Source organism: Orcinus orca, chromosome 15 (assembly GCF_937001465.1).
Source record: "Orcinus orca chromosome 15, mOrcOrc1.1, whole genome shotgun sequence".
NCBI lineage: Eukaryota > Metazoa > Chordata > Mammalia > Artiodactyla > Delphinidae > Orcinus > Orcinus orca.
In genome coordinates, this window is record NC_064573.1 from 63,188,899 (window position 1) to 63,201,421 (window position 12,523).

Below are 12,523 nucleotides of genomic sequence, written 5' to 3' on the forward strand. Positions count from 1 at the left end.
GGGAGAAAAAAGGCACTTTATTAAGAAAGCTTTGGCCAAGCCCCTGCCGGGAGGAGCCCATCCTGGGGCACCCGGATGGGGTGGGAGCAGCCCTGCCGGGGGCCTATAAATACATCTCCACAGGCCACTGGAGTTGCCCCTCGGATTCCCAGGCATGTGGGGTGGTGGGAGGCCATCAAAACCAGCTCGACAGCAGAGGGGCCAGGGCTGGGGAGGCTGGGGCTGGGAGAGCGTGGGTGGGGCTGGGGTGGGTGGGGAGACAGCCAAGCCTCCTGAGGAGCAGAGACCAGCCCTCCTCCCCAGGCTCCGGTCAACCAGATGCCCTGGGGCTCGGCCAGTGGAAGTAGCCTCTGGCTAGGGTCACAGAAGGGAACCTCCAGCCAGAGGCACCAGGCCCTGGCCAGAGAGAGACTGCCAGGGTGGAAGTGCTTCTGGCCTCAGCCAGTGAGAAGGTGACCCAGCCAAGGCACTCTTGGCCAGTAAGAGGTGTTCTTTAGGCAGAGCCCTCCTGCCCTTGGCCTTTGAGACCCGGGCTGGTGGGAGCCCTCCACAGGCAGGCCATGGGAAGGGAGGGGCCAGCAAAGCGTCTGTCAGGCCTTAGCCACTGGGATGGGGCTTCCTGCCCGAGCGCGGGACCCCATCCAGGAGGGCCGTTGGGCCTGAGCCAGTGAGACGCAGCCTCCCGCCAGGCTGCTCTGGGCTGGGGCCCCCACGGGAGACGCCGGGCGCGCACGGGACGCGGGGTGACAAGCAGCGCTGCTAAGCCGAGGAGCTGCAGGCACGGCGGGGCCGACCTACTACAGGGTGGGCGCGCCCGCTCGGCCCGGCTCGCCCGCCACCTCCCGGCTCTTCTTACGAGGCGGCTTCTGGATGGGGGTCTTCTTTCGGGGGGTGTCGGATCCGGGCGCGCCCGCTGCCGCCTTCTCGGGCCCTGGGGCCTCGGGCGCGGGGGGCGCGCGGACCGGCGAGGCGGGAGGCACCGAGCGCTTGGCCTTCTGCGGCGGCGCCGGCTTCTCTCGGGGGCCCTGCGTGCCCACGGCCCCCTCGGCGCGGCCCAGGCTGCGAGTCTTGTCGCGCAGCTCGGCGGCCAGCATGGAGGCGGCCTCAGGTGCGCTGCGCGGGGGACCGCCAGCGTCCGTGGGCTCTGAGAGGCCAGGGCCACGGCCCCGCGCTCGAGCCCGGGGCGGCGAGGGTGCGGCGAGGGCCGGCCCCTCCTCTGCCAGCCCCGGGGGTCGCGGCGTCGGGTCGCGGGCCCTAGGGTTGCAGGGCTCGTCCGGCCGCGCCGATGTGTCGCTGGGCGTCCGTTTCCTCTTGCTGGGGCTGGGAGCGGCCTCGGGGCCCGCGGGTGGCGGCGACGGCGCACGCGCGGCGGCGGCACCGTGCTTGCCGTGGATCCAGGACACCTTGGGCTTGGTGGCGGGGTCGGGCGGCGGTGGCTTCCTGCGCTCGGGCGATGGCGAAAGCGACAGGCCTCTGGCCTCGCCCCGGACCCGGGCCGGCCGGGCCTCACGCCGGGCCACACGCGCATACAGCGCCCCGCCAGGCCCGTCCCCGCTCGACGCAGACCGCTCGCTGTCGGAGGACGCGCGGAGGAGCGTGGCCTCCTCCGCGGGCGTAGTCACCGGTGCAGGGGACGAAGCCAGCGCCTCGTTAGGGGCAGTGGCTGGGGCGATGGGGACCTCCGCGTCCCGGCTCTCGGTTGCCGCCTCTGACAAGGGACGAGCGGGGCGGTCACCTCCTCCGGAAAGAGCTTGGCCCGCCAGCCTCCAAGAGCAAACCCTCGCTGGCGCCCCGCCTCCCCTCCTCTTCCCGCCCCAGCTGGCGCTCAGTCGCCGTGGCATCCAGACATGCCTGGCACATTCACTGCACTGACCACAAACTTAGCTCAGAGCCCCGGAGGTGGAGGGCTGGGGTAGTGGGGCTAATTCCTGGGTTGCAGCCCCAACTCGGCCTGGACTCGCACCCCTCCCCCACCACATCCCCAGCCTGGGGGGCCACCATCACCACATTTGACCCTCGATTCATAGTCCTTCTTTAAGAGAAAGGCCTTCTAAGGCTCAGAGATTAGTCACCTGCCCAAGGTCATTCACGGGGGTGGTCTGGGGAAGAGAGAGGCCAGAAGCCCAGCTATTCAGGCTGCTTCTTGATGTTTGTGAGCCAAGGCTTCAGGTGAAAGTGTGTCCCCATATCCTGCAAACCCCATTTCCTGTCTCCTCTGCCACCTCCTCCCCAGGCCCGGAATTTTCTCTGCCTGGTCTACCCAGAAGTGAACCTGGGCTGTGGCTACCTCCCCAGACCCTACCCCAGTCTGGTGCTGGGCAGCAAAGAAGCCCACTCTGCAACCTCAACTGTGTATCCACCCCCCAGTTAACAGCATCACTAGCCCTTCCTCCCCATGCTGCCTGTCTCTTAGAGCACAGAAATTTCAGCTGGAGCCTTTCACCGGGTCAGAGCGAGAGGGGTCCTCACCCCAAGCAGAGGGGCACTCACCCTCGTGGGGTACACAGTATACGGGGCCTTCATCCGTGGTGTCAAAGGAGGAGAAGGAGGCCCGGGAAGACCATGATGGCGAGGGCTGCTCCAGCCCCGAGGGTGGCTCCAGGAAGCTGCAGTTGAGCGTGTTATCCAGGTCGTGATGGGCCACTGGGGAAGGAGGGAGGCATAGCTGCCAGGGGCCCCGCCTGCCCCAGCCAGTGCCCTCACCAGCCCTCCTGCCACAAATGATGGAGGGACCCAAGCCAGCCCTACCCCAAGATAGTGGGTGGGACAGGCAATTCTACAGGCTAGTGTACGGCCAGGGAGCTGAGTGAGGTCGGGCCGAAAGTTGGGAAAAGAGAGCACCTGGCTGGGAGAGCCCATCAGGGCCTCCAAGCCACGCTTCAGACCCTGTCTTGCAGCAGTTTTTGAATGCAAATGTGCAGTGGTGAAGCCACCCTTTGCCTCAGCCGTCTCAGCAGGCTGCACCCCTAGGCACGGCCTCCACAGACATAGACCCCACAACGGGGGAATCCCAGAGGCTGGCCAGCCCGTCCCCCTCTCACAAATGGGATGTGGGTTCCAGCCCCCACATCTGTGCCCATAAATCCCACTCTGCTGAGTGGGCCCAGGGGTTTTCTCAGCTGTCTGCATCTTTACCTCCCAGGGGACTTCATCTCCCCATCCCCCTCATCTTTGGAAACAAGTGGGAAAGACGCAGAGAGACTCCACCCCGGTGTGAGTCAGTGCAGGCAGAAGGAGAGAAGCAGCATCGCCCCGCACCCAGCCCCGTCCTGAGGTAGGGTGGGGGCCGAGGGACCAGCCTGCCCACTTTCCAGGAAAGACCCAGGGCACAGCTGGGGATCCGGGCCGGGGGCGGGTCTTCCTGTGGCAGGGCATTCCCACTCACAGGTGCCCGCGTCCACCTGCGGCTCGCATCAGGACCGACAGTGTACTCACTCCCGCAGACTGCGGGGGCCTACCGGCCGCGGATGTCCAGTCCACACTGCCCCACCACACCACACATGCAGTTACTCACAGTCACCGAGACAGGGCCCACACCTGCCCGCACACGTAGGACCCCTGCCTTCCTCCAGGGCTCCCCTGCATCCGCAATCCTTCTTTCCTCCCCCGGTCGCACCTCCCCACGCCCCCACATCGACACTCAAGGCCCCGCAGTTCCTACACCGACCCCGTCACACCCATTTCCCAGCAGCCTCCTGCGTCCGGGGGTGTTCCCCGGAGACTCCTTACCTACGTCATCCTTACCTACGACCTTGGGCAGCTTCTGCCTGCGGAGAGGGATCCGGGGCAGCTTCATGCTGATGCGGCTGAAGCGCCCGCATAGGCGCTGCGGCGCCTTCTTCCTCCCAAGCGAGAGCTCCCTGCGGGGGCGGGGGCTGAGCGAAGGGGCGGGGCCGTGCCTGTTCCAGAGGGGCGGGGCGAGCCCGTGGGAGCCCACCCACAGGGAGGGAGAGGCCTGAGCGGAGGGGCGGGGCCTAAGGCCGGGAGAGGCCCAAGGGAGCAGAACCTCAAGGAGGGCGGGGCCTGAGCTAACGAAGGGTGGGGCCCCCCAGGGCGGGGCCGGGAACGGCGCGCCGCGCTGCAGTCCCCGCACGGCCGGAACCGGGGAAGGGAGGGAGCTGGAAGCCTCACCCGCGCGCGGGGTCCTTGCCGCGGCAGGCGCAGCAGCAGCCGAGCAGCGAGAGCAGCAGGCCGAGGAGCAGGGCGAGCAGCGCGCCCGCACCCATCACGCCCTTTCGCTGGTTGGTCTCTGTGGGGGTCACAGGGTCAGCGAGGTGCCGGCAGCCCCCGCGCCCCCGCCGGGTCGCCCTCACCCACTCACCCAGGCGGCAGGCACCGGTGACCGGGTCGCACGAGTCCTCGTGGCAGCTGCAGGCCTGGGCGCAGTCCACGCCGTGGAGCCCGGGCGGGCAAGTCAGGTTACAGCTGCGGGGGCGCGAGGTCAGGGAGGGGCGTGGGGTCTGGGAGAGCCAAGCGGCCCTCGGTTACGCCTCCCGCCCTCGCCCCTGCGGCCAGCCAGCCCCGGCCCGGCCCCGGGTTCTCCATTCTCTAGGGACTGCAGCCCACCCCCACCTCCAGCACACCCTGAGCGATCAATGTTTTGGAAACAAATGTGTGCACTCCAGTGGGACGGAGTCTAGGGGACGGGCCGTGGACACTGGCCGCAGTGCCCATTGCTGGGGCTGACTCTTCTGTGGGGGGAAAAGGGGCTGCCAGACGAGACCCTTGGCTGTACGTGGAGGTCCCTGCTCATTCCACATCATCTCCGGGTCACCTCAGCCCTGCAGCCCTCAAGGAACCCACTGGCCACAGGCTGACCTGGTCGCTAGATCCCGCTCGAGAGCTGGCTCCACCCAGGGCAGGAAACTGCCCCAAAGAGCCTGTTGTCTCTCCCTAGCTGAAGTATGGGGGCCAAGGCTGAGGGGCCAAGCCTGGGTCCCGCCTGGTCGGCCAACGCAGCAGCACCTGGGGTCTGGCTGGAGCCCAGTGCCGGATACAGACCCCTCAAACCCCTTGGGTCCCCGGGCACTCACTGGGGCCCGTGGACGCCCGGGCTGCACAGGCAACGTCCCGACTGGAAGTCGCAGTGGCCGCTGCCGCAGTCGGCGCACACGAACGCGCAGTCCTCGCCGTAGGTGCCATTGCTGCACTTGGTCTCACACCTCGGAACGCGGGGAGGAGGCGTCAGCGGAAACAGGCAAACGACCCTTAAGCCCACAGAGCCCTCCGCGGAGGGCAATCGGGGGAGGCCGGCTGGGGGCTGTGTGTCTGAGGCGAACACGGGTTGCTCACCGGTCACCGATCCAGCCCGCGTTGCAGCGCGTGCACTTGCCGGTGACGTGGTTGCAGGCGTGCCCGTCGCGACACGGCGGGCAGCGGTGGCCGCAGCCCTCGCCGTAGAAACCGGTGGCGCACGGCTGGTCGCACTTGGTGCCGTTCCAGCCGGGCTCGCACGTCAGGCAACGGCCCTCGGCCACCGTGCATGGCTGCTGGCCCTTGCACTGGCCGCATCTGGGGAAGGGGCAGGAGGCTAGGCGGGGTCCCGGCCGCCTCACCCCGGCTCCCTCGGCGCCTGCCCCTCCTCTCCCTCCCCGGCCGGGGCCCGCGCTTACCGGCGGCGGCAGCCCAGGCCGTAGAAGCCGGCAGGGCAAGGCTCGCGGCAGTACTTGCCCCGGTAACCGGGCTCGCACGCGCACGTGCCGTCCACCGGATGGCAGCGGCCGCGGAAGCACTGGCAATAGCGCTCGCAGCGCGCGCCGAACGTGCGCTCGCGGCACTGGCAGCGGCCGCTCTGTTGCTCGCACGGCGACGTGTTGCAGGCACACTGGTTGTTGCAGCTGCGGCCCCACCAGCCTGCGTGGCAGAGGCACGCGCCCGTCTGTGGGTCGCAGCGCGACGTGGCGCTACAGTAGCACGCGCTGGCGCACTGTGGGCCCCACCAGCCAGGCTCGCAGCGACACGCGCCGCTCCGCGGGTGGCACGCGCCGTGCTGGCATTGGCACGCATGCTCGCAGCGTGCGCCCCAGCGCCGCGCATGACATGTACACTGGCCCGTCACGTCCTCGCACTGCCCGTGTGGGTGGCAGACACACAGCTCCTTGCAGTCGGGACCCCAGAACTGGCGCGGGCACTCTGCAGAGCGAGTGGAGAGGGTGGGAAGCCCAGGTGCTCGCGACGGGGCCCAGACCCAGCCCGAACCTGCCCGCGTCCAGCCCCCCGCCCCCGGGGACCCACTCCCGACTCAGGCCCCGCCCACTCTCAGGCCCCGCCCATCTCTGGGATCCTTCCCCACTGCCCCGCCCGCCACAATCCGCGCTCACTGGTGTCGCAGTTGGCACCGAAGTAGCCATGGCGGCAGCGGCACTCGCCCGGCCGCACGCACACCTCGTTCTCCGAGCACGTGGAGTTGCCTTCGCACACAGCTGCGGACGAGACGCGCCCAAGTTGTCGCGAGTTCAGCCCCACACTATCCCTCCTCTCCGTGACCCCGCCCCCTGCCCAAGTCCCAGGGTGCCCTACTCACCGATCCCACACTCGTCCCCCTGCTGCCTCCAGCCGGCGCAGCAAGTGAGCTCCTGGGAGCTGCAGGCAGAGAGAGGGCGCCTGAGCTCGGGACCCACTCCTAGTCCTCGCTGGGTCCTCCAGTAACCTCCACCCTGCCCTAGGGAGGTGGTTATAAAGGCCCTCATGTGTGCCCGGCACTGCTGTAGGTTGGGAGACTCGAAGCGAATAAGACACAAATTCCAGCCCTCTAGAGCGGACACTGGGAGGCGGCAGATGGCAGACCACCTCCAAGAACTTCCCAGTTCCCTCTACAAGGGGTCTCGCCACTCCTCCTGATCTGTGCCCTCTTCCCCCATCCACTAGGCCAGAGAAGAGACCCCACATGTCCCAGGAGGGGCAGCAGTGAGGTGGGGGTGGGGCAAAGGTCCCTGGGCCTCCAGGACCTGCTCAGACATGGAGGTCTAGGGCATCCCTGGGGGTGGGGTTCTGGCCAGATGGGTGTCAGGGATCCAGATATGACGTGACCTGGGCAGTGCCAGGACTGGCTGGGCCGGGTGGGCACATCTGGATGCCCAACTGGAGCACCAAGGCAGATGGGTTGTCTCTGAGTGTGGTGGACACAGCGAGGTGTCCACTTGGAGAGGGGCAAGGTACACCCAGGGAGTCCTCCATCTGAGTAAGGAAAGTAAAACTGAGGGCTGCAGAGCACCAGGGCGAGACTTGGGCTGGAGGAAGGCAACGTTAGAATGTCCTCTCCGTGAACTTTCATAAAATCTTGTTTAATTTTATTTGGCTTTACAAGGTACAGTAGGAGGTAAAAAATTTATGTGTCCCATATCAGGGTGGTGCAGCCTCCCAAGGCCTGGGCTTATGGGGTGTGTAGGCACAAAGGTTTGGAGGCCCTGCCCAAGTGAAGCCATGGCCACTGGTGAGGGCCATGAGGGCTGAGGTGGGGTGTGCCCACACTGTGGGGCAAAGGAGGCTGAGAAGGAACAGACACTCAGGCTGCAGTTCTGCAGGGTCCCATCAGACCTAGAACTTCAGCCAAATGCTAAAGGCACATAGCCACCATTCACACTTCAGAGAAAAGGAGAGGGCCTCTTGGGAAGGATGTGAATCTAGAACCAGGATATGGTGATGGGAGGAGGTGGGAGGGGCCTGAGCACCCTGGGGTGGGGGTGGGATGGCCTGAGAAGGAAAAGGCTGCAGCTGCCCCATATCACACCCCTCAGAAGATGCCCCCCAACCGTTCCCAGCTCGAAATGATCACCACACCCTGGATGGGGCCCCCGGACTCCAAGGGAGCCCCCTCTCCCAGAAAGGGCTGGATTCTCCTTTGGGCCAAAGATATGGGACCTGGGGAACAGGATCCATAAAACCCCAAACTTCAAGGAATGGGCCACCTTATTTTCCACAAATAAAACTGGAAACCAGAGACAGGAACTCTAAGCAGGCCTGGATTTTCTGGCCCCCATTGTCCCCACCCACCCAGCTCCGAGATGGCCATCTGTAGGGAGACCCAGGTCCGAGGGCCCATCACCCTCCTGCCTCTTCTGCCAGTATGAACCGAGGTCTCCAGATGGAGAGCCTCTGTAGAGGTCCCTCCTGCAGGCAGCCTCACCAGATGGCCTGCTGGGATGGCCCAGGAACACTGACCACCTTCCATCCTGGACGACCTGGCTGCATGGCTCTGTAATCAGGTTGGAAGCCTGGTTTTAGGGCCACACTAAGCTGGATTGGATGACTGGGTCTGCCACTTGCTGTGTGACCTTGGGCACAGAACTTTACCTCTCTGAGCTCCAGCTGCTAAATCTGTAGAATGGGGCCCATAGGTTTGGCAGGAGGATTAAGAGAGTCAAGATGTGTCCAGCACAAACTATGAGCTCAGCCGAGGCTGTGCTGTGAGCTCCAGCCCATGCTGAGCAGGCTCTAGGAAGTCCCTGAGTTCACCTGGTCCTCCCAGCATGGCTGGTGCCCAGGCCCCACCCAACAGAGCTAACAACCCTGCTCCCCGGCAGGACAGAGCCCACGTGGAGGATGAGTCTGTGGGACTTTTCCTTCTGGGACGGGCTGGCAGAAAAGGCTGGGCTAGGTTGGCAGGCCCATTTTCTCAGATCTTATGAAAGTGAGATGACAAGAAAGATGGCCCAGTGCAGGGGTAGCTCCTACACTAGGGAAGGACCCTGGGGTGTCAATCCAGGCCCCTCAGCAAGCAGGCTGTGCTGCAGGCTGCCCCCCCATAGATCACTGTTACTGCAAATGAAGCTGCGGTGATTTAAACCTTCATCTTGAACCTGCCCAAGCCACCTCGGCAAAGCTCCCCAAGAGCACTGCCTGCTCACTGTGCCAGTGTCTGTCCCATTCTCTCCCCAGTCCAGACAGGAAGCTCCTCTGCCTCCACGCCCCCTGGGACTCCATGCCTGCCCCACTCTCCTCCTTCCCCCCTGGGCACCCCTCCCCTGGTTTCTGCCCCACCCCCCGCCTCCCTCCCCTGCTCTGTCCACTCTAGCTCCCTGGGGAAGCTCCCTAGGTCCCATCCAGACACTGACAATGCCTCGGAGGCCTCGAGGGGGGCCCTCCTCCCCACTAGCCCCTCCCACCCCGAGTCTTCTCCATCTCAGGGTAAAGACTGTCCTTCCAGGCTGGGAGGCTGGAAGGGGACTCTGCTCTCTCCCAGAGTGGATCAACTGAGAAACACGCCAGCTCTACCTTCCAAACTGGATCTAGGATGGGACAGGCCACTTGTCCCCCGCCCAGCCTTGTGAGAGCCACCCTCACCCTCCCTGGTTCTCTCCCACCTTCTGCCCTCCTGCCCCAGTTCATCTGCCACCTGACAGCCAACCCAGGTCACATCCTGCCCCTCTTCTGTGCAAAGCCCACGGGGGTTCCCATCGCCCTGTGGCCTCTCCTCCACCATCCCTGTCCCAGCCCCCAGGGCTCCTTCCTGTGCTTCCAACAGGCCCTCTGCACTCAGGGCCCTGCCCCAGATGCCACCCTGCTCTGCCTCCTCTCCCACAGGCCTCTCTCACTCATCACTTCCCACTGGGTCTCCCCAACTGAACACCTCCTCCCCAGCCCTTGCCAGATGTCAGATGATTTGCTGTAAATCTCCTCCACACAGGACAGCTGTATCCCTGCACCAACAACAGGCCTGCACACATTAAGTGTATGGGATTTTACTGACTGAGAGCTGCTCCCTGCCCTAGTCCTCCTGCCTCCGGAGGGAGGGAACGCTAATGGGAACCTGGCAAGGCCCAGCCTTGGGAAGGTAATGAAGAGATGGTCCAGACCCTGGGGGGGATGGGGGAGTGCCGTCTTTCCCATTAACCAGCTCCACACAGGATCACAGTCATCCCTCCTCTACCACCACCCCTCCCACTGGACAGGAGTATGGACTGGCCCAGAAAGGTTAAGCGTTGTGCCCGGGGCCACTCAGATGGGGAGAGGTGGCACCAGGATCTGAAACCCAACCCAGGCTCTTGGCTACTGGAACAGGCCGCCTGATGGAACATCTCGGGGAGAGGGGGAGTGGAGGAGGCTCCGGACAGCTCTGGCCTGCCATCGGATCCCCCCACCCCCCACCCCCGGCACGGACCCCCACAGGGAAGGAGAGCCGAGGCGGAGGGACAGGGCCGGCGACGATCGCGCCCTCCCACTCCCCAGGCGGCCCCGCCCGCCACAGCCGCTGCATTCCTGGGGCCGGGGAGGCCCGGGAGGCCCGGGAGGCCCGGGAGGCGGCGGCGGCGGCGTCGATGTGAAGCAGATGGCGGGCCAGGCCGGCCCCCGCCCCAGAGGCGGGGCTCGCAGCGGGGAGGGGTCTGCGCGCCTCGGGATTCGAGCTCGGAAACCCCGCGCGGCCCCTCACAGCCCCTTGTCTGCCGCGACCGCCTGCCCCCGGACGCGGCCTCCCTGGGCCCTGCGGCCCAGGGCGCCCCCACCGCACCCGCCAGGAGCCCGTGATGCTTCTCCAGCTTCCCGCCTGCCTGGCGCCCCCGGCCCGCGCCAAGGCACCCCCTCACGCCGGCTCCTCGCCCCCGCGCGGAGATGCCCTTGACCTCGCAGTGGCCTCTGACAGACCGACCGGGTCCTCCGACTCCTGCGCCCACTCCTGGGTCCTGGCTTGCGCTCTTCGACCTCCGCGCAAGGTCCTGAGCCCGGCGCCCTCCGGCAGAGCCTGTCCCCTCCTGTCCCACACTGGCTTCCCCAGCCCGGCTCCTCGTGGCGCCCACTTCTGCGCCGCCCCTCTGCACCCCGTATCCCCACCCGGGAGTCCCCCATCCTCCCGATGCCGGCGCACGTCATTGTCTCTCTATTCCCGCTTCTGGGCCACTCTGAGCTCAGGCTCCTCGACGCCCACCTCCATAACCACCCTCTTCCCACCCGCGCCCGCTCTTTCTAGGACACAAATCTGTCCTTCCGACTCGCCTGCCTCAAGACCTCCGCGGCTCCCTCTTCTCAGGAGCCTCGCTCCATCTCTCCTGGACGCTCACCCTCCCTCCATCACGGCTCGAGCCACACTCGTGTGTCTGGGCCCTTGCACATGCCATGCCATGGGCTTGGAATGAGCTTCCCGTCTTCTTACGGCCTTCACAATCCGGCCCAAGGGTCCCTTTTCCTGGGTCTGAAATCTCGAACCCCGTGTGTCAGCCCTCTGGGCGTCCGCTGCCCTCCGCTCTACCCTCGGCCGCTTCTCGCCCAGGGTATCCTCGGACGCACCGTCGTGGCCCAGCGCCCGGGCTCGGCCTGGAGCGGAGCCGGGGTCAGCGAGGGCGGCCCGAGGGGCCCGCGTGTTTGGCTCAGGGAGGTCCTGGGCGCCCCCTCCCCCCGGCCCCGGGTGTCCCTCCGGCCCCCTCCCCCAGCCCGGCCGGCTCCTACCCGGGCGCGCGGCACACGTTGCGGCCGCGCGGGCTCAGCTCCTGGGGCGCCGCGGGGCCGGGTAGCAGCCAGAGCAGCAGCAGCAGCGGCGGCAGCGGCGGCGGCGGCCCCCCGGCTCCCCGGCGCCGCGCCGGCCCGGCCCCCCGGGGCCCTGCGCCCTCCATGCGGCGCGGGGCAGGCGCGGGGCGGGCGCGGGCGCGGGTGCGGCCGCAGCGAGAGCGGCCGGAAGCGGAGTGCGCGGCCGGGCGGGGGGCGGCAGGAGGGGCGCCGGGCCGGGCAGGAAATTCCACATCGGCTCCCTGATCCAGGGCCAGCCGCGGCCGGCCAGGCGGCAGCGCCCGCCCCGCGCGCCAGACCCCACCCTCCGGCCGCGCCACCGCCCCTCCGCGCGGCCCCCGCCCCCACGCGGCCGCGCGCAAACTTGAGGGCGAACTTGGAAGGGGCCCTCCGGAGGAATCACCGGTCGCCTTGCCTTTCCCTCCCTTCCCCAGACACCCACCAGAGAAGCGGCCCCTGCGCGCTCCCGGCGAGGCCAGGCCCGGGGCGGGAAGCGGGTGGGGACCAGGCGCGACGCACGAAAGCCCCCTGGCCAGCGGCGCCTCGGAACCTCCAGGTCAAGGCTGCAAGCCGGCTTCTGCTCCCCCCGTGAGGCCCTTCTATGTCCGGCTGTGCGGTCAGCGCCTCCCGAGCGCCGGGCGCAATCAAAGCCTGCAGCGACGGCGGAGCCGGATGCTTGAGGCCTGTGAGTAGACTCGGTCTGGACCAGAGAGGCCTGGGTGAAGGGGCCCCCGTAGAAACAGACTGGAGAGATGTTGGGAGCAGAATGGCTCCGCGCAGGCTCTGAGAGAATATGGAGGTAAAGGCAGGTGTCGGAGGCTGAGGGAGGCGGTATGGTGGTGGGGAGGGGACAGCTCCAGGACTGAGACCCTGCCTGCAGCCCCTGTCAAGGTGTGACGATGGGCTGGAGGCCGCTAGTCACCAAGGAGAAAGTCCAGAAGGTGGAGTCAGGGCTGGAGTCGTGGGAGCTCCTGCCTCGGGAGGGGTGGGGTGACAGCACAGAGCAGCGCAGGGGCAGCAGAGAAAGGGGGTGAGGAGGGCCTAGGGGGACCAGGAGGAAGAGGAACCCTGGGCCCAGGAAACAGAG

General features: G+C 66.8%; 1 protein-coding gene and 1 long non-coding RNA gene across 3 annotated transcripts in view; one reads left to right on the forward strand and one right to left on the reverse strand.

The window, feature by feature from the left end:
* SCARF2 (scavenger receptor class F member 2) lies at positions 1 to 11,614 on the reverse strand. The gene is made up of 11 exons (XM_004276080.4): positions 11,380 to 11,614; positions 6,524 to 6,582; positions 6,321 to 6,422; positions 5,613 to 6,132; positions 5,293 to 5,511; positions 5,034 to 5,162; positions 4,322 to 4,425; positions 4,132 to 4,249; positions 3,745 to 3,860; positions 2,491 to 2,643; positions 1 to 1,708 (listed from the first exon to the last, which is right to left on the reverse strand). Exons 1-11 carry the CDS (start codon positions 11,541 to 11,543, stop codon positions 798 to 800), a joined length of 2,595 nt encoding a protein of 864 aa, XP_004276128.2. The 5' UTR covers positions 11,544 to 11,614; the 3' UTR covers positions 1 to 797.
* Positions 4,114 to 12,523, forward strand: part of LOC117203734 (uncharacterized) — a 15,687-nt gene continuing 7,277 nt past the window's right edge. The window contains exons 1-2 of one of the 2 annotated variants that reach the window (XR_007471637.1): positions 4,114 to 4,241; positions 11,871 to 12,125. This is a non-coding gene — a long non-coding RNA (uncharacterized LOC117203734). The remainder of the gene's footprint in view (positions 4,242 to 11,870; positions 12,126 to 12,523) is intronic. The other variant, XR_004486629.2, reaches the window with a different exon arrangement.